This window comes from Jatropha curcas, chromosome 8, assembly GCF_041381405.1.
Source record: "Jatropha curcas cultivar XTBG-Jc1 chromosome 8, XTBG_Jcur_1.0, whole genome shotgun sequence".
Taxonomy (NCBI): Eukaryota; Viridiplantae; Streptophyta; class Magnoliopsida; order Malpighiales; family Euphorbiaceae; genus Jatropha; species Jatropha curcas.
In genome coordinates this window covers 5720963-5744527 of record NC_143158.1, presented here as the reverse complement: position 1 = coordinate 5744527, position 23565 = coordinate 5720963, and the positions used below count along the sequence as shown (strand labels likewise).

Sequence of the window (23565 nt, the reverse complement as noted above, 5' to 3'; positions counted from 1 at the left end):
TCTTTAGATAAGACTAATTCATGCAAATGGTCATTTAGTTTTTCTGCATTCTTTCTCATACCCTTTTTAGCACGGCAAAGTAAATTAAGTATTTTGGTGACATCTTCATTCACGTTAAATAACTCTTTACTGATAGTTACCTTTAAGATAGGTCCACCGTCATCATAAAGATAATGATCTTGATGATAAATTGTTTTGGGTTGAATAATGACCGAGCGTGCTTTCCCAGAATGCTGCAATTGTTCCAATTTATGGAGACGCTCGTTATTACATTGCATGTTGACAACAACAACATTGAACTTCAAACTAAGCTGGGTTAAAGCGATTCGACAAATAATTCCAAAAGATGAATCGACAGCAGCGTCATTAGAAGCTGCACTTATGGTTGGAGATGATATTGTTTCAGGGGTTGGAGTGATATCGTTTTCATCAACGAGAGGACATTGAAGGAATTCTGCGAATTCATGAGATACTTTCCTGCTGCCAATGGCTCCTGAAAGATCGTTAATTGCAACAATTAGTGGTACCTGTAGATGTTTTAGTTGTTCCATTCTTTTTTTGCACTTTCTTCTCTCTTTCTCACTTGAAATAATAATTTGGAGTAATTATAACATACAAAAGGCAAAGCATCTTATACCTCCTGTAACCATAGCAAGCAAAACAAGCCTAAAAAGTAAAACACAGATCTTACTCGTAGAATCTTAGAGGTGTGCAATATGTCTACACTATTAGTTTCAGGTCTTACATTTAAACTAGATGAATTTAACCTTAATCATAATTATCAAACATACATTTGCCAATTAGACCAATAATAACTTGATTAAGATTTTAAATGTATCAAAAATTAAAAAGCAGCAGCAAGAATCATGATATCAAAGACTGTAAGCAACTTTAGCTTTCAATAAGAACAAAATGCAGCATCAACAGTTGTTTTGTCGACCAAGGAAGACTATAATGCCAAGATTATCCTTATTGGAAAGGAATAACATGCCACCTTCAACCAGCTTGAATAAAGCTTTTAGATTTATAAATCAAATGTATACCCATAGAATCATGAAGCTGATATACATAGAACGTATAAATAATTTATACAGCTCCAATAGAGAGAAGCTTAATAAAGGCTGCAAAATCAAAACCAAACAGCAGAAGAAAATTGCATGTACAAAATGCCATCAGAAAGATAAATGAAATGATCTCTTTACTAGTGCAAAGATAAAATTGTACGATTTATGAGCTGAGCAGTTTAAACAATAAACTAAATTACTCAAAAAGGTCAAGAAAATGAAGATCAAAACTAATCAAATACAAAACAACTGGATCCCTTAAAAGGGCCACTCTTCCCAAGCTATTAGGCACATAATTAGCCACGCTCGAGAACAAAATCCATGGCATTATGGTTTTGATTCTTTGCTCAATAACACACAGCTATGACCTTGGGGGAAAATATATCGACTTAAAAAGATAAAAAAAGTAACCTGTTCTTGGCAGCTTCATCTTATCACATAGTACAAATTGCTCGCCTCAAAAAGGTTCGGGACGGGGCATTATGATTCGAAACAAAGCACAAAAAGTTCTTGTGGATACAGACGCTCAAGTACTCACACAATTGCATGCCACGCCTACTAAAGCAAACTCTGGCAAGCCTCAATATCAGATGCCTGCGAATCTAATAAGCCTTGCCCATTTGGACTGCAACCAATGGTCCTTATCGCTGCATCAAGTACAGCTTTTTGATACATATCATCTTCCATCTTCTTAAGGACCTCTCTCACCACTTTAAAGTCCAATGCCCCAGCCAAAACCAGTTTCCCAATAATTTCACCAAAATTATGAGGTGCTTTTGGTAGGTCAATGCCAATATCATCCAACAATGAACCATAGAGCAAACATCCAGTTCCTACGTCTTTAGCTGTGATAACCTTCTTCGCAAACAAATACTCCAAAAGTTTCGCAACTGGCTCAACACAGGGTGGGTTTTCCTCCAAGCCAAGGGAGATGGCTTCCTTGACAACTTCAGGATGGTAAGCAGGGGACTTCAGTTCCTCCACACATTGCAATGCTTCATCCAAAAGTCGGATGTTGAAATATTCTTTCAAAAGCGAAATTGTTTTTCTCTGGAGTTCATCAGGATTTATACTTGCGGCTGAAACAACTGGTTTCTCTGCAACAGGAGGCATATAGGGGGTTTTACTAGGTATGGGAGTTTGAGGAGAAGGCTCTGTAGCCAAACCAACATTGTAAGGACGGGGAGAAGGGCCACCACTTCCCTGCAATAGGGCACTACTCTTTCCACCTATAAAGCCACCACTTCCCTGAGGCAATAACCTAGCGTTAAGTGATGTTGACTTATTATACATTGGTGATGGCACACGTCCTGTAGACTGCTGCATAGTTGCTCCATCACCCCTTGGGATTGAACGGGTCCTTGGAACCTCCCAATTTTCATTATCAATTCCAGGCATCCCAGGCATCCTCCTAGTTCCTGGCATGCCTGGCATCATACCACCTGTGCCAGGTCTGTTGATGGGAAAGCCCCCTGGGCCAGTAGTCCCTGGAGCAGCAGAGATAACCCCACGACTATTTCTGATACTTGAAGTAGCACCTGGACGCAATCCAAGATTCTTTTCTGCCTCAGAATGTATTTCTGTAATGGTTTTGGCTTTAACCTGCACAATAACAGGAGGCGTTAATATAACAAAATTTGCATTTAATTACCAATGAAAACTAAAACACACCTCTTCGCGTCTAGGAATCCAGTTATTTGACCGCAGATCAAGAACATCACGAATCATGAACCTTAATCGAGGAGCCAGTTGAGGGTTTGATGCCAATTCCTTTAAACGACTAAAGTATATATCATTTATACGCTGCGACTTTGGACCCTCGTCAAGCTGCTTCCCAATAGTGTTAAAGAATTGACATATGGCTTCGACATTTTCTTCAGCAGGACAAACTTTGTTATCAGGTCCCAGAAGCTCCTGTTTCACATAGCAAACAATGATAAGAAATTAAAAAAAAAAAATACACATAATAATCTATCTCATCTTATTGTCAGGAAGTGCAACATGAATTTCTAATTTAACCTTAACAATGTGATGAACAATTTTCTCAGGAACCATCTTCTGCTTCAGAAGTTCTCCAATCAAACGGATATTTCCAAGAGTACGAAGCTTGACCAATCTTTCCTTATCCCTGCGTTCAAGCTCTTGCTCTGGAGCAGTCATCTGCCTGACTTCCTCCCTTAATTTATCAGCACCTTCAAATGCCTCCTGGCAGATATTCAGGAGAACTCGCTTGAACGTGATTTCTTTCCCACCTGGTTCATCTGATGGGAATGGAGGGAGCTTCTCATTAAGATCAGAACACAGCTGAGCATACATGGGACAGAATGTGGGCTCCAGAACAGCCTTCTCAAACACAAGCTGTATCACACCCTGCATGACAAGGTACATGTGAATTCATCTGGCAACTATAATTCATCTAAGGAACAACTATATAAAAACAGATTAATTAACCTTTAAGATGTCAGCCGATGTAATGCCAGAGTCAATAAGTTGACCCTTGAGAAGATCAAATTTCTCAGGGGTAAGCTTGTTCAGTATACTGCAAAAAAAAAAAGGGGGGGATAGAGATCCGTTTTAAGCACACTAAAACTTGTACCTAATACTGACCCTTGCATGGCATCAAGAAAAACCAAAGCAGGGAACCGTTTAAACAAAAATAACGAAAGACATACAAGACCTATATTCTAACAAGTCCATGAGGGTTATTTGTCATTTAACCGAGACCCAATATTTGTTATTTGTCATGCTAAACAATGCTTCCTAACCAAATTATAGAAATATAATCATCTTCAGAAGCAACAAGTAAAGAGAGAGTAAAAAATAGGAACCAGTAAAATAATAAGCCAATTCTATCTCTTCAGGCTCTTTTGTTGCTTACTACATGTCATCTGTGACTGGGTAAATGTTTTTGGTTTGAAGCAGTCAATTTATTGATTTATCATCTTCATTTTAATACTAAATTATTAAGCATAAAAACAAGTATAGGGTTATGAGATTCTGTCAAAAACAATTTATCAAATCTGAAAAGGATGCTGCTTTCTAACATTTCAAAACATGATTGAAACACTAACATGAAAAAAACCACTAAAATGCAAACAGGCGAATACAGAAATGCATTAAGAATTTTTTTTCCCTAAAATGAAAAAACCACTAACATATTTTAATTGCTTAAAGGAAAAAACTGGTGTTCAAACGTACCAGTGAAATTTTATGAGGATCTCAAATAGATAACCTGCTTCAAAAATTAATCCTCATGCAAATTTCATTATTTAAAAAAACATATACATGCAGGATTCTTTAGTGCCTTCTGGGTAGCATACATGAATTTGTATCTAAAAGATCATAAAGCCATTAAGACTCACAGCAAGTCCACACTTTCAATGAGTAAATGCATCAATTCAAACACTTCGTAATCAGTGATTCAGTGACACTTCAAATAATTGCAATAAATTACCCTTTCACAGTCTTCAATACACGTTCATTCTCAGAAAGATTACCCCTTCTAGCTGACCATGGCACCTCAGCCTTGACTAGAGCTGGAGCAGGACCTCCCTGGTTTTCAAAATAATCCAAAGATGAATAGAGAAACAAAGAATATCACTACTGTGTAAACAAAGAGTTCGAGAGTAAGCATTATAAAATCTCCAAGACCAAAAGGCAGGTTTTTACCAAAAGCCAATCCATATGCCCGGGGACAGAATTTCGAACCAAATTATTTTAATGATAATAAAAATAATGACAGAACCACAACAATGCAATCAAGATAATATACATTTACACATTTTATAATATAACTTAAGCAGGGTTTCCAGCACAGTGATATCTTTTAATGCCAAAAAATAATCATTATTTAGGAGGCAGGAAAAATTAGAGAAAATTAAAAGACCACGCTTTGATAGAATCCTTTTGCAGCACTCTAAGATGAACTTATATTCACATGCATTTTATTAAGATGAAATAGTTTTGACATTTCATAATGTGTATTAGAAATGGTTACCACAGTATATTAAAGTCTAAATTCAGCTATTTGTGTTTCAGCATGCCACAACTTTTTTGCAAAATGGCATTCAAATAACTAGAGCAAGACCCAAACAAATGGAGGGACAAGACACATTGGATGACTTCATGAGAGGAGAGGAACTTCCAAATTCTTGTCATTGATATAGATATCATCATGGAACTGAGTTTTTATTTGGTAAATTATATTACTTTACTCACAGGTGCATAAACAGCAGTTTCAGAAAACTATACCAGAACCAATAATAGAGCAAAAATACACACCAATAAAATAGATTGTACAAATTACCGATTGATTGGAAGAAATCTGAGATCTTGCAAATTGGGAGTTGAGTTGGTCCTGACGACTAAATTGATTTGCTTCCTGCTGTCTGGAGTCATATCGACCAACCAAGTCTCTGTTTTCTCGAAGAGAATCCCAGGACCTCTCCTCTCCTGGCGAAGAAAATTGCGGAGTACGACCACGCCAATCACGATTGTCTGGCTCTGAATAACGACTCTGAGGCTGAACTGGTGGCTGCATGAAGCAAAATAAAATCATTTTTCAAAAAGCCGAATAACTTAAATGCAAGCAGAAAATTCATCACTTAATCATATTTGACCATTTTAGTTACAAGCAGTCCAGCCATAACAGAGCATTTGTTACCATTTGGTATTTGGAAGGTAACTAGCTGTCTGACTAAATTAAACAATTTTAAAAATCCACCACCCTTTCCTTCTGACAAAGGGACAAAATATAAAGCTATATATAGACAAGAAATCAAATCAAGATAGAAGAAGAATTTACATTGCTTTCTCCACGACTCCAGCTTTGATCTTCACCAAAAAGCTCAGCTTCAAATTCCCGTTTGATTTTTAAAATCTCATCAGAGATGATAACAGCCTATGAGAAAATTAAAAAGCCACAATCAGGCAGTGAGGATATACATGAAGTGCATAACTGAAAAGATTCCCCAATAAAAATACTATTTCCAGCTTATATGCTCCACATTCAATCCAAGATCATAATCTGACTTGATCATGTATGCAACTAAATCTCAAGGAGATGCAAAATACACTAACTATGAAATGAAAATTTTTAGGGGGAAGGAAGGAACATTCTGTTCTGAACAGAGAAAAAAAGTCTAATTCATTCATCATGGTGTTGACTTTTGGTGCTGTGTCACCACAATTGAAATCAGTCTAAATGAGCCATCAAACACAATTTTAAACTAAGAAGTTACATTTACCAAGCCTTATGATATCTCAAGCATAAATTTAGAAGAATTACCTCTCTGAGCTGCAGCAATTGGTCCCTTGTGTACCGCACTCGCTCACGAACCTCAAACCGTGAGTCTCCAGTCTAACAACAAATCAAACAGTTGGGAAAGTCAGGCACTTCAACAATCAACTACCATGTTATAAAGACAACAAATGAAAACCAAACAGTGAATGAAATCCACTGAAATAAAGCCACATAGCTTGCACAAAACTAAGGTGGATTATTACAATAGGTGACACAAATCATATACTCATTTTATAACTAATGTCATCATCACATAAAATAACTTCTCTTATCCATTAGCATTACTTAAATAAAAGTAAAAGAAACATTCAAGAAACATGCACATAATAGCAAGCCAACAGGAAATTACATAGCCTCTAGATATACTTAAGATGAATAATTAAATTCAAGAATTAGATATACATTTGGATGAATAATAATATCTAATTGTTGTAGAACACAGGCAAAACATCATCTTCCATTAGCATCCATTCACAGTCCACATAAAATTAAATGTTAGTAGGTCCTTTATGGGCAAGCTGAAACTCAGTACAGGCCCACCTAAAGCCTACATATTAGTTTTCGTCCATATTTACAGCAGGTACACATATTAAGTGGCCCACCAAGAATTAGGACGCTTGAACAAGCTTCGGCTTTAGACCTTCTAAATGTAGGAAATTAAAAAGGCCATAAGTTAGTTGCACCAATCCAATCCAATTATGAGCAGTATCCAAAATATAGAACAATACGAGAAACAGCAACGCAGAAAAATGAAAAACTTTTCAAAAATAGCTTAATCTACTGCTCCTTTTTCAACATCTATCTGAAACACCAGCTTCTGGGAGCAAGAATTGCAAGAATCTCAAAACCAATCACAAAATACAGCCTGACAAAAAGTAGGTTCTAAGTTTATTGGCTTGTAGCAACTACCAAAACATCCGTAGCAGTGAAGCAAAAATTCATAAATAAAAAGCTCGCACATGTAATAAAATCATCGACATAACCAATCCCAGATCCAATATATTTCAAAACCCAAATCACAAACAGGCACCTTTCCAAATAACAATACCAACAACAAAATCATAAAAATACACTGCAAATAATCAGAACAATAATATCTATAAGCTCCAATAACTCCAGATCCAAATAGAGATAACGATTTTAAAATAATAACAATCAATAAACGGAGAAAGAATCAACCTTTAAAGCAGCACCGCCATGAGGACGCAAGAGAGGAAGATCACCAAAAGCGATGGAGGAAGAAGAAAGTGCGGAAGAAGATGAATTATTAGATGAGGATGACTCCAAGCGTGGATTGAAGAGTCTATTCCCTCGACCACCACCAGGTCTCAAGCTCAACACCGTCTGATCAGCCTGCTGCATACCTCGATCTTTCACTCTCAGATATAATCACCACCGTGCAATCAAAAAAGCAAAGAAAACCAAAAAAATTCCTAGATTCAGCTATAACAAGACAAGCTGAATCGAGATAACGCCTTCTTTTCTTTTATATATAAAAGGAAAGAGCTACAAATCTATATATATAAACAAGGTAGTATATATATTGATAAAAGATAAAAGAAAGGATGGATTTTGAAATAAGGGTTTGGTGGGGATGGGGGCTTTCGTTGTTTTTCTCTCTCTTCTGCAGAGACAGAGAAGAGAAGAGAAAGAGAGTATGTGAGGTGTGGGGGCAGAGGAATACAAACCCTACTTTAGGTTAGAGAGCTCGTTTTTTTTATTTTATTAAAAATTAAAATTAAAACTATTTTCATTTATATCTTCCTTTTTTTGGTTTTTTTTTTTAATTTTCAGGATTTTATCTTTTCCCATTGTGCGTTGGAGTGCTTTCTAATTACGTTGCTCTCCTTGGCTGTTGAGGATTTCAGTTACTGTCTATTTACAGCTGTACCCTCCTACTTGTGTATTAACTATTCTGCTGTTAATTAATTTCGTTGGGTTTATAGACTAATTCTTTTTTTTTTTTCTTTCAGTATTTTGATATCCAAATTCTATTTTGATTTTAATTTTTCATATCAAACACTATTAGCTGTTGGATTTCCTTTTTCCTACCTTAATTAGGTACCATACATCAATAATTCAATTCAATTCGGTTTCACCAAATCTAAAATGACAGGTTAAAAATAAAATAAATTACTTAAGTTAGATTAAATATTTTTAAGAATTTATGAATTATATTTAATTATAAATTCAATAAGTAAAATTGTATAGGGATCCAATTCATGAATTGATAATAACCCTACTTTTGATTTTATGTATTATTTTGTTAATATTTTACATTATATTTGTAACAATTCAAGTAATTTAGGATTTCCTAAATACTATATAATTATAAAATATAAATAAAAAAATAAAAACTTGGTACATTTTCATTACTGGTCTTTTTTTTTCCAATCATTTAAATCTCTAACTTTCATGCACTGGTTTATAAAATCCATATATAATGCTGGATGATCAGGAATTTATTTTTTTTATTTTTAATTCTGCTTTGTGTAAATTATTTTAAAGCATATAATATTATTTTCAAATGAATTCCATTTATAAGCAAATCTTTCGTGATAAGTTAAAATATAAAATTTAATTGAATTTCACGTCATTTATACTTTGCATCGTTATGTCATCTAAAAAGGGTTGGATTTCTGATTAATATTAAAAATTAATTGTTAATACCCTTATAAATCAATCAATATATGTTATAGAAAATAAATTTTCTCCTGAAATTGCCACGTGTGACTCTAAAATATTATGTTGTCACATAGGATTTCAGTTTAGTATTTCATCATAATATAAAAATAATCCCTGTTCTTGTCACGTATGAATCCAAAACAATAAAACTTTTAGTTATGATAAGTATTTTATTAATTATTACACGGTGTACTTTTTTATTAATAATAATTTTTATTTATTTTACGGAAAACAATGATAATAAAATTAATAGCAACAAAAATTTTTTTCAAAGTAATGACTTAGTTTATGTCTTCGAGTGATCGACAATCAACATTTTAATGATTGATAAGTCACATTATTATTTATCATATAGGATTTCAAAATAATAATTTAGGTTTATATTTATTTGAAATAAATTGAATTTTATGGTTATTTATTTATTGAATAAAAAGTGTGTTAAATAAATAAATTATTTATTTATTTATCATTTTAATCGATTAACTATAACATTAGAAATGCCAATTTATATAGCTTTTAATAAATAAATTATTTAATTAATATACTTTAATGATATGACTATTATTTTTAATTCATAAATTTTAATATATAGGCAGTTATTATTTACATTAATTTCAAAAAAAATCTTTAAAAAATATATTAAATTTATTAATTGTTGACTTACCTAATTAGATTTGTAAAAATATAATTGATAAATTATAACGTTAGATAACTAATAACATATTAAATAACAATTTATGTAGTTTTAAATAATTTTAATTTGATTATTGAGGATTGTAAATTGATTTCAACCATCATTCGATTATTTCAGTTAGTCAATTAGATGAATTAGGAGATAAGAAAATATTGAGGCTCATAATTTAGCTAGAGACTTTTTTGCTCATGCTGATCTCCAAGTTTGGAGTTCCATCCCTACTTATTTGTAATTTATTTACTTTGATTTATGAAATTTCACATTTCCCTTCAGAAAAATGATTAAATTACTTCTTCAAATTTTAATAATGAATGGCGGCGCTTATTGTTTTGAATTATTTATAAAATAAATTAAATTAAGAAATTTTACTCATGACTATTTATTTCACTTTTTTTTTTCTAATTTCATTTTTATAAATTCTACCATTTTTAATTCACACTCTTCAATACCTATCTATAATTGATTCATGCAAATATTCTTTTAATTTTTTTTGGATTGAATCTTTGATTTTTGTATAAATTGTCAATTGAATCTAAACATATTTTACTATTTAATTCATTTGTTATGGGTAAAAAATTTTCTTTTTTTTTTTCAGAAAATAGTTATTGTATACTACAACCCAATAACCATACCCAAACGCAAAAAATAAGACAAAAGGGCAACCAAGTACTTTCAACTCCAGTCTCCAGCTTGTCACTTTCGTAATCAAAGTTAAGGGAATATTCAAGGACAATATTGACACTTAGGAAAGCAAGATATATTTTTAAAAAAAGAAAAACAAGATAAAATTAACTTCCCAATTTCCCAGCCAAAATTCGTCATTAAGTAGAATATTTCCGAACGTTACCGTTTCACGAGTTGAAAAAAACGACGGCGTTTTTGTACGATTGTCAGTCGCACTCGCGCTTACCCTAACTTTTTTAACTGATTACCTGTTACCGGCTGCTGGCCCCACATTCAGTCACTTAACCTCGCCTAGGTTCAATGCAGTCATGATGCTTTATCTTTCACGACCTCATGTCAAAGCAACAGCTAGCTATTTGCTAGTAGGCCTAACTTATACGTGGCGGTTAGTCTATTTTGTGTGAGGCTTTGGTCGCTTAAAGCGTGTCCGGCATTAATGTGGACTGTAATTAATATGTCATGTGAGAAATAACATGTGAATGATAATATTATTCAAAATTTCTAAATAATCACTCTAATGTAATAAATTTTTTCGTTGTTTAACATACTTTTTAAAAATAAAAGGTGTGATAGATAATATTTATATATTTATTTGACAGTTCAACTTGACATAGCAAATAAATATTAACATAAGAGAATGTTTTTTAAAAATTATTTTCTACTTTTTTTCTGATTTGTCAATTAAATAAGAGCAATATATATTAACATTGAAGATGCTTTTGATGCTACATGCATAATAAGACTAAAATTCGATTTTTTCGGTTCAAATCAAACATAGATTAATTTTATAACAGAAACCAAATTGAATTAAATTGGATTAATTCAATTCAGTTAGGTTGGTTTTTTTTTTCAATATTCTAAAACATCGAACCAAAAAAATTCGGTTATTGTATTATTAACAGGTATAAAATTGATATGAATGAATTGAGTTTGATTTTCGGTTTTTTTAATATTTTCCACCACAAGGTAAAACATTAGAAAGAAAGAAAGTAAAAGATGAAATGTTAGATTAGGTATGCCTATGGGTTACCACTTTCCACACGTCATTATTATTTTGGCTGTTTGTGAAGGATTTTGTCTGTTGCGGATTTGGGTTTCACTTTCACTTTATCGCTCATTCGTCTGGGTTTAACCTTAAGAGTAACTTTAAGGACAGTTAATGGCGATAGGCAGTGAATTTTATTTCCATTTTTACCTTCACTTAGATTTTGGAACTTGTGGATTCGTGTCACGTTAGGGAACAATTCTTATATGTTTGCTGGCCAAAAATCATAAATTTCATTTTGAATCTCCGTTTCACCGTGATTCTCTAAATTTTGTATGAATTTAATTTCCATATTTCAATAATAACTATATTATTCGCTAAAATGAACTAATTTACAGAAATGTAATTATGATTTTACATTTTCATATTTTATTTTCGCGAGGAATATAATTATTACTAAAATGTGAAAATATAAATTATGATAGATTCTCGCAAAATTTAAACAATCACAAAATAATCGTAGAGAGTATACGATGCAAATGTAGGCAAAAATTTTTGTTATTCATCACGATTAAAATTATTTTACATTTAAAATATACATTCTTCATATCCAATATGTAGACATGATGCTTTAATTTATCTCGTGGTAAAAAAATAAAATATTTTTTAAAGCTAGCTCAACATCGCCTTAATTAAAAGACCGTGTGATTGTCACTTCAATCACAGAAGCAATATATTGATAGTGGTGAAATTAATTCACTTAAATACTTTTAACATGTCAAAATAATTATACTAATAAAATAACATATCTACGATTGTTTTTTTTTTTTTTTAATGAGGAGAGTGGAGTTTGAACTTAAATCATTCTTGCAAATGGCAATATGGCATAAGTAATTTACTGTTGGCTAAAGCACATTCCCCACATATTTATGAAAAATGACTTGTTGTTTTTATTTAATTAATAACAATAGAAAAAAATTACAGTGGATCCTTATAGTTTGTAAAATAGAATTAGTTCGGACATGTTTTTTTCTCTAAATATACTAATTTGTTTTTATATTTAGCTTCTGTTATACTATTAGGTCATTCTGTCTAATTTTTGTATATTTTCCGTTAAACCAATAAAAGAACACAAAAGTCAAAAGATAAATGTTAAAATAGTACAATCACTATAGTATGAAAAATACAACTAATTCGTCCCTCTGTTTGTAAAAATAAATGGGATATTTTCGTTATTTCATAAGATACTGAACAGAAAATATACAAAAATTGGACAAAAATACGTTATAGTATGACAGAAGTAAATTATAAGAATATTTTAGTCTATTTCTTAAAAAACGGAACGGAGGCGAACTATTTATATTTCACGAACCATAGAAATCGTAATGTAATTTTTCCATAATAATATGGCTTAATAAATTAAAATCAAAATAAGTAGGTTTAGTTGTAAGAAAGACACTTATGCATCGTTGCGATGAAGCATTTTCGTAATATTGAAAATAATATTTTTAAACTTTATAGATTGATATGGGATGAGTGAGTGTTTAAAATTGTTTGGTGAGAAAACTTGAGTTCGTTACATAGAAGTCGATCTATGTAGAATCACTCTATATTGTTTTCAATGAGTTTAGAAAATAAGCAAAATATGTTAGCATTCAATTCAATCAAATCAAATAAATAAAATCACCCCATTTAATTCGATTTTGTAAGCTCAAACTCATTAAAAATGATTAAAAACTGAATTAAATTTGTCGATTTAGATTAATCAATTCGATTTAATTTTTGTTTCAAAATATTTGGTTTGCTTTGATTTACTTCAATTTGAACTAAACCAAGCAAATGTTTTGAAAATATTCACAAACAATAAGTTTAGGTAAAAATAGAATTGATTTTCGGGTCAATTGAAATTTGAAATTCACAAATTTACGCGATCAAATCGCTTTACAGTGAGCTCAAATTGACAAATGCCTTATATAGATACTTCCATGAGTAAAGAAGTTAAGCATGCAAGGCTAACCTGGTGGTGGTTTATTTGGTTATCTCACTTATACGAGAAGTGAGGAGTTTTGAGTACGGAGTGTTATTTTGGACATAAAGATCTTAATGACTTCAAAAAAAAAAAAAAAAAAAGTTAAGCATGGACCTAAAAATACAATACCTTTTTGAGAACTGAGTTGGGCAGGCTTGCAGGCTGCCCGGGCCGAATCCACCTTAGCCGGATCACATGAGGCCGTAAATAGATCTAAAATTCTAAATATAGTGCCGATTAGAAATGGAAGCACAAAATATTCTTACAAGTATCTTTGACCTTCTTTTCAAAAAAAAAAAAAAAGTATCTTTGACCTTTGAAACGCCACGTGTACTCAATTAGCTCCTTTAACTGACACCTCACCTCCCTTCCCACCAGCTGGTTTTTGTCTGCCGCCGCATTGAGAAACGTTTCCAAAACAGTCCCGCCGTTTGACGTTCTCATCAAAACTGACCAAAAAGTCACTGATTTCTCTTTACATGTACGATGTACAAACCTCTGAACTTTTAAGCAAGTGAATTTTATAATCATTTCTTTCAGATAAAATCAATAATAATAATAATAATTACTATACTTAATAATTTTATCTTAAAACACTAAACATTAGTTTTATAAACTTAATTTAATGTTCGTTATATAAGAAATAGAGAATAAACTGATATTATCATTTGACGATTAGTAATATTTTTCTTTTTAAAAAAAATTATGAAATTTTGTAAGTACTTCTAAAAAAGATAAAATTTATATGAAAGCCTACTTATAAATCATAAATAATTTTTAATTATAATGAACATATTTTTGATCTAAAAAAATGATAAGGCAACAATAATTTTTAAAATATTTTTATTTTATTTGGATGTATGGGTAGTCCGTAAAATATATTTAAAAAAAAAATGAACGAAAATAGAGATGAGTATTTGATTAACCAAATTCAATTACGCGGTTTTAATATTTTGAATATATATTTTTTATGATATTTAAATTTAAAATCAAATAGTATAGTAATCAATGGAAATTGAATTAAATCGGTTTGATTTAATTAAATTTTAATTATTTAAATTAAATTAGCATTTAAAATAAATTTGGTAACCATACGTTCATAACCGAATCAAGAACTAATAACCAAACATATAGTTTTATAACTAACCAATCGTTAACCAAATTTCTAAAATATTTGAATCCGACCAAATCAGTTGATTTGATTCCGTTAGAAACGCGAATTGGTCACCGCTAAATGAAACAAACTATGGAGATCAGTAACTCTCCGGAACAGTCTAGCTAACTCTCACATCTTCCATTGTATGTCTGAGCGCTGGAGTTTCCTGTTTCTCTATAAAACGTAAGTCTCTGCTATTTTCTTTTATCCGACACGACCAAAGCTAATTATCTCAAACAAGCTGTCTACTTTCCATTTCAAGCTTTTCAACAATGTCAGTCAATACTGAGAAAGCCATAGGGATCGACTTAGGCACCACCTACAGCTGTGTAGGCGCTTGGCTAAACGACCGCGTTGAGATCATCGCTAACGACCAAGGCAACCGCACTACACCTTCTTATGTTGCCTTCACAGACACCGAACGCTTAATCGGCGATGCAGCAAAAAACCAAGTCGCCATGAATCCAGAAAACACAGTCTTCGATGCTAAACGACTGATCGGTCGTCGTTTCTCTGACGCTTCTGTTCAAAACGACATGAAGCTCTGGCCTTTTAAGGTGATCCCAGGACCTGGTGATAAGCCGATGATTGTCGTTCGTTATAAAGGAGAAGAAAAGCAGTTTTCTCCAGAGGAGATATCGTCTATGGTGTTAATCAAAATGAAAGAAATAGCAGAGGCGTTTCTGGGTCACAGTATAAAGAATGCGGTGGTTACTGTTCCTGCTTATTTTAATGACTCGCAAAGGCAGGCGACGAAAGACGCTGGTGCTATTTCTGGCCTTAATGTTTTGAGGATTATCAACGAGCCAACTGCTGCTGCTATTGCTTATGGTATTGACAAGAAGGCATCAAGAAAAGGCGAACAGAATATTCTTATCTTTGATCTTGGCGGGGAACTTTTGATGTTTCTTTGTTAACAATAGAAGAAGGGATTTTCGAAGTGAAAGCTACGGCCGGTGATACTCATTTAGGTGGTGAAGATTTTGACAATAGGTTGGTTCACCATTTTGTATCAGAATTTAGGAGGAAACACAAGAAAGATATTAGTGGAAATTCCCGAGCATTAAGACGATTAAGAACTGCTTGTGAAAGGGCAAAACGAACATTATCATCAACTACACAAACAACAATAGAGATTGATTCTTTGTATGAAGGTACTGATTTCTATTCTACGATAACTCGTGCGAGATTCGAAGAATTAAATATGGATTTATTTAGAAAATGCATGGAAACAGTTGAGAAATGCATTCTTGATGCCAAGATTGATAAAAGACAAGTTCATGAAGTAGTTCTGGTAGGTGGGTCGACAAGAATTCCAAAAGTTCAACAGATGTTATCTGATTTTTTCAATGGGAAAGAGCTCTGTAAAAGCATTAATCCTGATGAGGCTGTTGCTTATGGTGCTGCTGTTCAAGCTGCGATACTTACAGGCGAAGGAAGTGAAAAAGTGCAAGATTTACTCTTGCTTGACGTAACACCTTTGAGTCTTGGGCTTGAAACCGCTGGTGGCGTTATGACTACTTTAATTCCAAGAAACACGACAATCCCGACCAAGAAAGAGCAGATTTTCTCTACTTATTCTGATAATCAACCTGGAGTTTTAATTCAAGTTTATGAAGGCGAACGAGCAAGAACAAGAGATAATAATCTTCTTGGGAAATTTGAACTTACTGGAATCCCTCCAGCTCCAAGAGGTGTGCCTCAGATAAATGTGACATTTGATATTGATGCAAATGGGATTTTGAATGTTACTGCAGAAGATAAGACTGCAGGAGTAAAGAACAAGATTACGATTACGAATGATAAAGGGAGGTTGAGCAAGGAAGAGATAGAGAGAATGGTGCAAGATGCAGAGAAATATAAAGCAGAAGATGAGGAAGTGAAGAAGAAAGTAGATGCAAAGAATAATTTGGAAAATTACGCCTACAATATGCGAAACACTATCAAGGATGAAAAATTTTCAGGGAAATTAGATCCACAAGATAAGGAGAAGATAGAAAGGGCAATTGATGAGGCATTGGAGTGGCTTGATAGGAATCAATTGGCTGAGGTTGATGAACTTGAAGACAAGTTAAAGGAACTTGAAGGGTTGTGTAATCCTATAATTTCAAAGATGTATCAGGGTGGTGGTGGTGGTGGTGGTGGTGGTGGTGGTGGTGATGCTCATATGGGTGGCGATATGCCTGGGGGTGGGACTAGCGGGTCTAATTATGGAGATGGGCCAAAGATTGAGGAAGTCGACTGAAATTGAAGTAGCAAGTAGAAAGTCTTGTGGGGTGGTTCTTTTGGTTTGTTTTAGTTTATGTTTTTCTGGGTAGATTTGTAGTCTTGTGCGACAATAGTGTTCTTTTCCCTTCTTTTTCTTTCCATTTTTGTTGGTCTTTGGCCTTTAATTGCTTCTGTTTCAGTAGCATACTGGCATTGTATATATGTATATATACTAGGAAGATAAAAGATAGTTCCGTTAAATAGCAGTTTGTTTTTTTATGATTTAGCAATTACTCTAAAACGTAAATAAAAAATATGAATGAAATAGAAAGTGTTTACTAATACCAGTTAGAATTAAGAAATTAAACACAAAAGAAGCTAACATTTGATTGGACAGCAGCAAACACTATCCTTACAAGATTAATTAGTCCAAACTCTTCGATGTATAACCAATAAGATGTAAGGTGTTTTAGTGTAATGGCGGAAGCTGATGCTTTTAAATTTCGGGTCCAATCTCTATCCTTTTCTTGAATGGGAATTTATAGACTGTTGTTTAACTCGTAGCGGTTTATACAATTGTTTAAATAATAATAAAAAAAAGAATTCAGTTATTTATTTAATTGAATTCAAACAAAAGAAATAATAAATATTGATTGTCAAAAAAAAAAAATTAAAAGCTAAATGATAGAGTGTGATAAAAAGCTCTCTCATCATTTAAAAGTTATTGTAAAAACTATATTACCCAATAGAGCCCCTATCTCCAAAGAAAAATAAGAATTTGCAAATTTTTAAGTACCAGAAAATAAAACAAAATGGTATTATTATTAATTAATATAGTGGCAAAAATTTATTCATTTTATTGCTTTATGGGCTAAGTCCAGATTTAAGCCAGTCCTAGGCCCGGCCCAAATTTCCTCAACCCAACACAGAAAAACAAAATTAAATAAAAATAAAATTTTCGGATAAGAATTTCTCTCTCCTAAGTCCTGAGCTTATCAGCCGAATTGCCACTCGACTTTCACTCTACCACCAGAGCTAATGGCTGGGATCACCAGCACCAGCAGCTTCTTTATCCTAACCCCGACAACAAGCAGAACGACGCCGTCTTTACTCTCTCTGTCCTCTCTCGAATCCAAGCTCTTCGGCCTCCGATTGCCTGGCTCCAATCTCTCCAAACCCGACTCTTCCATCGCTTTATCGTACGCCTTCTCCATCTCTGAAGTCACTGCCCGTTACGGTGGGTCCCGTTCCGGTTTTGATTCCCGCCGATCGAGGAAGAGTGATTCTGATGATGAGCAGGCTCTTGATATGTCTATTATTAGGTAATTGTTAGTTTGTTGCATAGTTTGTGCGATTGGAAGTTTGAATTAAATTTGTAAATGTGGTTATATTGTAGGTCAGCTAGTGTGAGGCTCATTGATGAGCAGCAAAATATGGTTAGTATTGGCTCTATCTTCTTTTTTTGTAACGTTGGAAAGGGAATTTTGTCAAAAAATTGAAGCTTTCTGGAAGTGCTTTTGCTGTGGAATAATGGGATGTGAACATTTACTGTATTTAATAACCAAGTTGGTAATGAGGTTGCCTGTGCTTATGTAGGTGGGAGTGGTGCCTAAAACTCAGGCAATTCAAATGGCTGAAGATGCTGAACTTGATTTGGTATGTATTCTTGGTTAGTTTCAGTTAGTTTACTTAGATTTGTTTGAGTTAGGTTATGGTTCCTTAAGGTGCTTAGAGTGGTTAGTATGTATTCCTCTTTATATCAACTAATCTATCCAAACATTTTGCTTAGTAGTATACGTTTTAGTTCATTCATCATTGTTGCTTTAGTACCATACTTTGCTAGTTTCATTTGAATTCGTAATTATATGGTAGCTGTATATCATAAGGTGACAATTAGAATTGCACTTTTTCCATATGATTATGGATGGCGGCATGTAGTATGAATATGTTTGGGTGTGGCTAATGAACTGTTTTTTAGAACTTGAATTTGTGGGTGAGAGCTCATAAACTTGGGATTTTTACGGTTGGATATCAGAGTTTAAGGGCCTAGATAATTGAATCTTGTTATTATTTTTAAGAACCAGTCTCCTGAGTAATTGGATATGGCATGGCTGCAATTGGTGCTGCAGCTTATATTTACAACTGTGTTCGAGGGAAACAGAAATTTGTTTACTTTCTTTAAAACCTTTTAACTTTTAACCTTCTGATGTTTGAGCATTTTATTCTTTTATCTTTGTAGGTGATATTATCCCCAGAAGCGGATCCTCCAGTTGTCAGAATAATGGATTACAAGTAAGATATTTTCTGAACCTTTCTTTTACACATAAAATCAAATGTGTCCTTGTAGCATGGAAGACCATTGCAGCTGATAATGCTTTTTTCTTGTAATTGGGTAGCATTTCCAGATGAGTGCATGGTTCAATTGCAGGTTTTAGTGCTTAAATATCATTTCAAGTTATACAGATCAACGAATATTTATGGGAGAATCTCTGTAGTTACTGGATAGGTACTAGATATAATGGGCTGGACCTGGACCCTTGTAGTTGGCCAATGAACCAATGGGTCAGGCCTGGACCCCCTGTAGTGGCCAATGAACCAACAGGGCAGGCCCTGGTTGGCCAATGAACCTACAAAAGGGGCCAAATCAGTCGATATGAAAGTGTGGATTGGACAGGTTTATGCATAATGATGAAAAAGATTTGATGAAGGACATAATCGATATGAGCGTGTGCATCAAATGGACACTCTCATAATTTGGAAAGTGGGCGAGATGGTTCAACCGGATAAATTATTATATGCCCCATTTTTGCTAATTATGACTGTTGGCCTTTTCCATTTTTTTGTATCTTCTTCTAAACATGAACTGCAAAAATTTTGCTTAAGCTATCTTTGAATTTCTTTTTAGTTGGAAGTCTTAAAATGAAATTGTGTACCCATTTGTATGCTTATCAACATATTGTGAAGCTATTATTTTTCATTTACTGTTCTCTTCATTAAGTTCGCTGAAACATAAAATATTAATATGCAAGAGCAAAGTGAGAAGGGATGGAAATGATTTAGTGCAGCAAGAGGGAGTTGAGCCACCTATGTAGCTATATGAATGTCCTTTCTAGTTAAATTTTATATTTTTAATTGTCTGCCTTGTGAACTTTTCTAAATGGAATGTGCAATAATACTTGCGATATGTCTTTTTCAGCAAATATAGGTATGAACTGCAAAAGAAGAAGAAAGGACAGCAGAAGAAAAGTGCTGGTGAATGTCTAATTTGTTGTTGAGCTTGATGCATTTCTTATTCATGTTAAGTCTCTGTTATAAGAATAAATACTGACCAAATTGTGCTCCTAAATGACAGCAACTCGCATGGATCTAAAGGAACTTAAAATGGGGTAAGGAACAGAGTTTTCGATTGATGATATACTAATTTATTCACAATCTCACTTGTAATTCCTCAGCTTGTGTCTTTCTCTCTAAGAATCTAACTTTTGTTAGCTCATCTGTAAGATTTGCCATTCATAGCTACAAACTTGACATCCTGGTCATATATAATCTTTTCAAGTGGATGTTTCTTACATTGGTTAATGGGGTTAGTTTTTCTAGATTTATTTCTATATTCACTGAAAGAATGTCAAATTTTCTTGTTTAATTCTGTCAACAGTTACAACATTGATCAACATGATTATGATGTACGTCTGAGAGCTGCTCAGAAGTTTTTAAAAGATGGTGACAAGGTTGTTCTATAGTACCTTTATTAATATTAGCATATGATCACATACTCAAATTCCAAATGCAAGATGGCTGTCAATTGATTTATTTTATTTATTCCTTCCAGGTTAAGGTCATAGTGAACTTGAAAGGCCGTGAAAATGATTTCAGAAATATTGCTATTGAGCTTATCAGACGTTTCCAGAATGATATTGGGGAGGTACCATTCATACTTGTGTATGATTGAGAGATCGTAACCTATTTTAAACTATTTGATGCCTTGATACTTGTTAGAAGTTAGAACCAAAAATAAAAAAAATTTCTCTCCAGAGGTTTCTCATTTGCACTGGAATGGGTCTATTCATATCAGGCTGACCTAATTGAAATGGAAACCTGTGTAGATCCGTCTTGCTACAAGGCAGGCCATGGTTCCAGACTGAACAAGAACCAGAACTGCTGGTTCAGGCCAGTTCTTTCGACTGGATGGGCTGGCTTTCAAGGCCAAAATTCAAAATTTTCATTTTTTTGGAACCAGTTCCAAACCGGAACTAAACCCTCAGCTCCAACCTAGACATTTGATCCCATTTCCAGTTCTTTTTTTTATGGTTCCATCTGATTCGGCTCCAGACGTTTCCATTCCCAGTTCCAAACTGAAAATTGGCCAGGCTGTATGTATGGCTGTATATACAACCATACTTTGAAATGGTCTGAAATGCCTTACAGTGTAGGAGGTCAGGCATCAAACCCCTGGCAGCCTCTTCCCTTCAAGGCTTCCTGATGTACAAAAAGAAAAGACTGACCCTAACAGCAAATAAGTTCTTTGCCCGGACAATCTTAAACTGTCCACTATCAAGGATATTTTCTTTTTCCTTCATCTGTCTATTTTGATTATTTTGGCAATAAATTTTTGTTAAGTATCTTCTTTAGATTCTTCATTTCTGTATGTCTAACTTTCATTTGATGCGGCAATCTGTAGCTTGCAACCGAAGAAAGCAAAAACTTTAGAGACAGGAATATTTTCATTACTTTGGTACCAAATAAGGCTATTCTACAAAAATCGCAGGAGCCGCCAAAGAAAAGGGAAAAGTCAGCTACAAATGAAATATCAGCTGGCGTATGAGTTCAGTTGGAAGTTTCATGAGGGTTTTTAACTAAGGATTATTGGCAGGTACTCCATGTTTTATTTGGCAAATAGGTTTGGGATCTCAATTTTTGTATAGCTTAGTGTAATACATGTATAACAACATTCTTACCAAATTTTTACAACGGAATCAACCTTTTGTATTTTTAATAATTGTGAGATAAGCTAGGACCGGCCTTGATTTGTTTATTTATTTCTTTATGTTCCAAATATGAAGTGGTTCAAAGCATTTTGTTCTATGATATTAGGCTGAGTTTAGGGCTTATAGTGAATATATAAATGCAGTGATCCTATGAGCGTGGAACTCCAACAATAGAATTCTTTATTCTTCCAGGTTGATGCAACTAAATTTTTCCATTTTGTGGCTCGAACATAGCAACAATAGTCGTGGATGGATCAGGCCAATCATACAAGGGCAAGAATTCTCTAAACCATTTTTTGAAAGTTGTGAAGCTGCCTTCCTGAGGTTTCTGCATATGGTTTGTGTTGCTGAATACATTAAATCATCATATGGAGTTTCTAGTAATAGTTACACGACCGGAGATCAACGATGAGAATTTGTCTTGTGGATTATGGTTGTTTTTCTCCAATTCAAATGTTCAAGAGCAATACCCACTCTTGATTGGTATCTTTTTGAATTATTAAGTATATAGAACTATAGTTTTCTCATAAATTTTTAGTGGAGAAAGGGTGGAACTTTAATCTTAAACATTGTATGCTGTGAGACTACCAAGTAGTATTGTTGATTTAAAAACAAGTTTCTCTATTAAATTTTTTAACGTACCAAAATTGGGATATGGCAGGTTTGGTGTGGGCGCGGCATCTGATCTGATATGTAAATATAGTAGAGGGTGGTGGTGTATTTAAGTAGGAGAGCTTACTCTTTTCTAGATAGAGAGGCTTCAACTTACTCAACTAACGATTTTGCAGTTGGCTTAGACGCTAAGTTCTTGCAGCTCAAGCATTGCCCTTCACATGTTTTTTTTCAGGTTCCATAACCAGCTAACGGACACCTCAAGTTTTGAAAATTATGGATTTTTAACCCTAATTTAGTATACATGTATATTTTTCTTCAATGCAATCTTCTATTTATTATTATTATTATTATTATTATTATTTTTTTGTAGTGATGCCTTGAGTTTATTCAAGTGGATCCTAATTAACCAAAATGTGGTTGTAATGGAATCAAACTAAAACACAAAAAGGGTAAATCAAACCTTTTAGGTTTAACATTCATAAAAACATGAACCTAATTTTGTAAAAAAAAAAAACAAAATAAAGAAAAGATTACAATCAATGCATGTCTAAGTAAACATCTTAATGTGATTCAGAGGTGTTCAGCTCTTTTTATGGAGCTGCTAGCTACTTTGTACTTATCTTATATTTAATTTTACAAAAATAAATATTTTTTTTTTCAAATTAATACTTTTACGTATTTTTTATTTATAATTTAAAAATAATAACTACTATACATTATTATAAAAAATTTAATTAATATTTGTTATTTATATAACATACTATTAAAATAGAAAAATAAAATACATTCACTTTCAAATATATATATAAAATATGATACAAGATAATATATAAAAATAACTATATTCTTATCATTTTATATTTCAATATCAATCACTATGAACGCCAGTTATTAGTTACTGTAAGTAATTAATTCAATATAAATAATAACGGTTGCCAACAAATATTTCTTCTAACTAACTATGCTTAAATTATGACAACACTATAAGTCATAACCAACATAAAATATAAATAAATAAATAAATAAATAAAAGAGACCTCTTCAACCTTATTTATATTTATTTCCAATTACACACACGTACTTCTGTGAAAATTAAAAAGAGAGTACATTCAGTTTTTAGACATAAATTCCAAAAGAATGTATTTATCACAAGACAAC

General features: G+C 33.1%; 4 protein-coding genes and 1 non-coding gene across 6 annotated transcripts; 3 read left to right on the top strand and 2 right to left on the bottom strand.

Annotated features, from left to right (window-relative positions):
• Positions 1-1181: 1181 nt before the first annotated feature.
• Positions 1182-8050, bottom strand: EIFISO4G1 (MIF4G domain-containing protein / MA3 domain-containing protein). Its single transcript, XM_012216143.3, has 9 exons — positions 7546-8050; positions 6352-6423; positions 5869-5964; positions 5371-5598; positions 4519-4616; positions 3516-3603; positions 3084-3434; positions 2736-2978; positions 1182-2666 (listed from the first exon to the last, which is right to left on the bottom strand). Exons 1-9 carry the CDS (start codon positions 7726-7728, stop codon positions 1623-1625), a joined length of 2403 nt encoding a protein of 800 aa, XP_012071533.1. The 5' UTR covers positions 7729-8050; the 3' UTR covers positions 1182-1622.
• LOC119370552 (small nucleolar RNA snoR103) lies at positions 6857-6961 on the bottom strand. Its single transcript, XR_005178058.1, has one exon. It is a non-coding gene; the product is annotated as a small nucleolar RNA snoR103 (small nucleolar RNA).
• Positions 8051-14871: 6821 nt separating the features above from the next.
• Positions 14872-15516, top strand: LOC149494065 (heat shock 70 kDa protein-like). The gene has a single exon (XM_089725362.1). It carries the CDS (start codon positions 14872-14874, stop codon positions 15514-15516), a length of 645 nt encoding a protein of 214 aa, XP_089581488.1.
• Positions 15517-15645: 129 nt separating this feature from the next.
• LOC105633541 (heat shock 70 kDa protein-like) lies at positions 15646-17073 on the top strand. Its single transcript, XM_089725361.1, has one exon. It carries the CDS (start codon positions 15804-15806, stop codon positions 16842-16844), a length of 1041 nt encoding a protein of 346 aa, XP_089581487.1. The 5' UTR covers positions 15646-15803; the 3' UTR covers positions 16845-17073.
• A 707-nt stretch (positions 17074-17780) lies between these two features.
• Positions 17781-22439, top strand: LOC105633540 (Translation initiation factor 3 protein). Of its 2 annotated transcripts, none has more exons than XM_012216151.3 (10): positions 17781-18129; positions 18204-18243; positions 18404-18463; positions 19047-19099; positions 20004-20059; positions 20160-20193; positions 20463-20535; positions 20637-20729; positions 21486-21677; positions 21936-22439. In XM_012216151.3, the coding sequence occupies exons 1-9, from the start codon at positions 17846-17848 to the stop codon at positions 21627-21629; spliced, it is 837 nt and encodes a 278-aa protein (XP_012071541.1). In that variant the 5' UTR covers positions 17781-17845; the 3' UTR covers positions 21630-21677; positions 21936-22439. The 2 variants fall into 2 exon arrangements, with proteins under 2 accessions (XP_012071541.1, XP_012071540.1); XM_012216150.3 differs by having other exon boundaries at positions 17782-18129; positions 21985-22439.
• The last annotated feature ends 1126 nt before the right edge of the window (positions 22440-23565 follow it).

What these genes read in the sequence shown, in the direction of transcription:
- EIFISO4G1 (XM_012216143.3), bottom strand. Translation starts at nt 7,728, where the DNA reads ATGCAGCAGGCTGATCAGACGGTGTTGAGCTTGAGACCTGGTGGTGGT. An exon ending in GGAGTCGTGGAGAAAGCAAT is followed by an intron (nt 5,599 to 5,868) that starts GTAAATTCTTCT and finishes TGCTTCATGCAG; the next exon opens with CCACCAGTTCAGCCTCAGAG. An exon ending in GTATTGAAGACTGTGAAAGG is followed by an intron (nt 3,604 to 4,518) that starts GTAATTTATTGC and finishes TTTTTTTTGCAG; the next exon opens with TATACTGAACAAGCTTACCC.
- LOC105633540 (XM_012216151.3), top strand. Translation starts at nt 17,846, where the DNA reads ATGGCTGGGATCACCAGCACCAGCAGCTTCTTTATCCTAACCCCGACA. An exon ending in CTTGATATGTCTATTATTAG is followed by an intron (nt 18,130 to 18,203) that starts GTAATTGTTAGT and finishes GTTATATTGTAG; the next exon opens with GTCAGCTAGTGTGAGGCTCA. An exon ending in TTTTAAAAGATGGTGACAAG is followed by an intron (nt 20,536 to 20,636) that starts GTTGTTCTATAG and finishes TATTCCTTCCAG; the next exon opens with GTTAAGGTCATAGTGAACTT.
- LOC149494065 (XM_089725362.1), top strand. Translation starts at nt 14,872, where the DNA reads ATGTCAGTCAATACTGAGAAAGCCATAGGGATCGACTTAGGCACCACC.
- LOC105633541 (XM_089725361.1), top strand. Translation starts at nt 15,804, where the DNA reads ATGGATTTATTTAGAAAATGCATGGAAACAGTTGAGAAATGCATTCTT.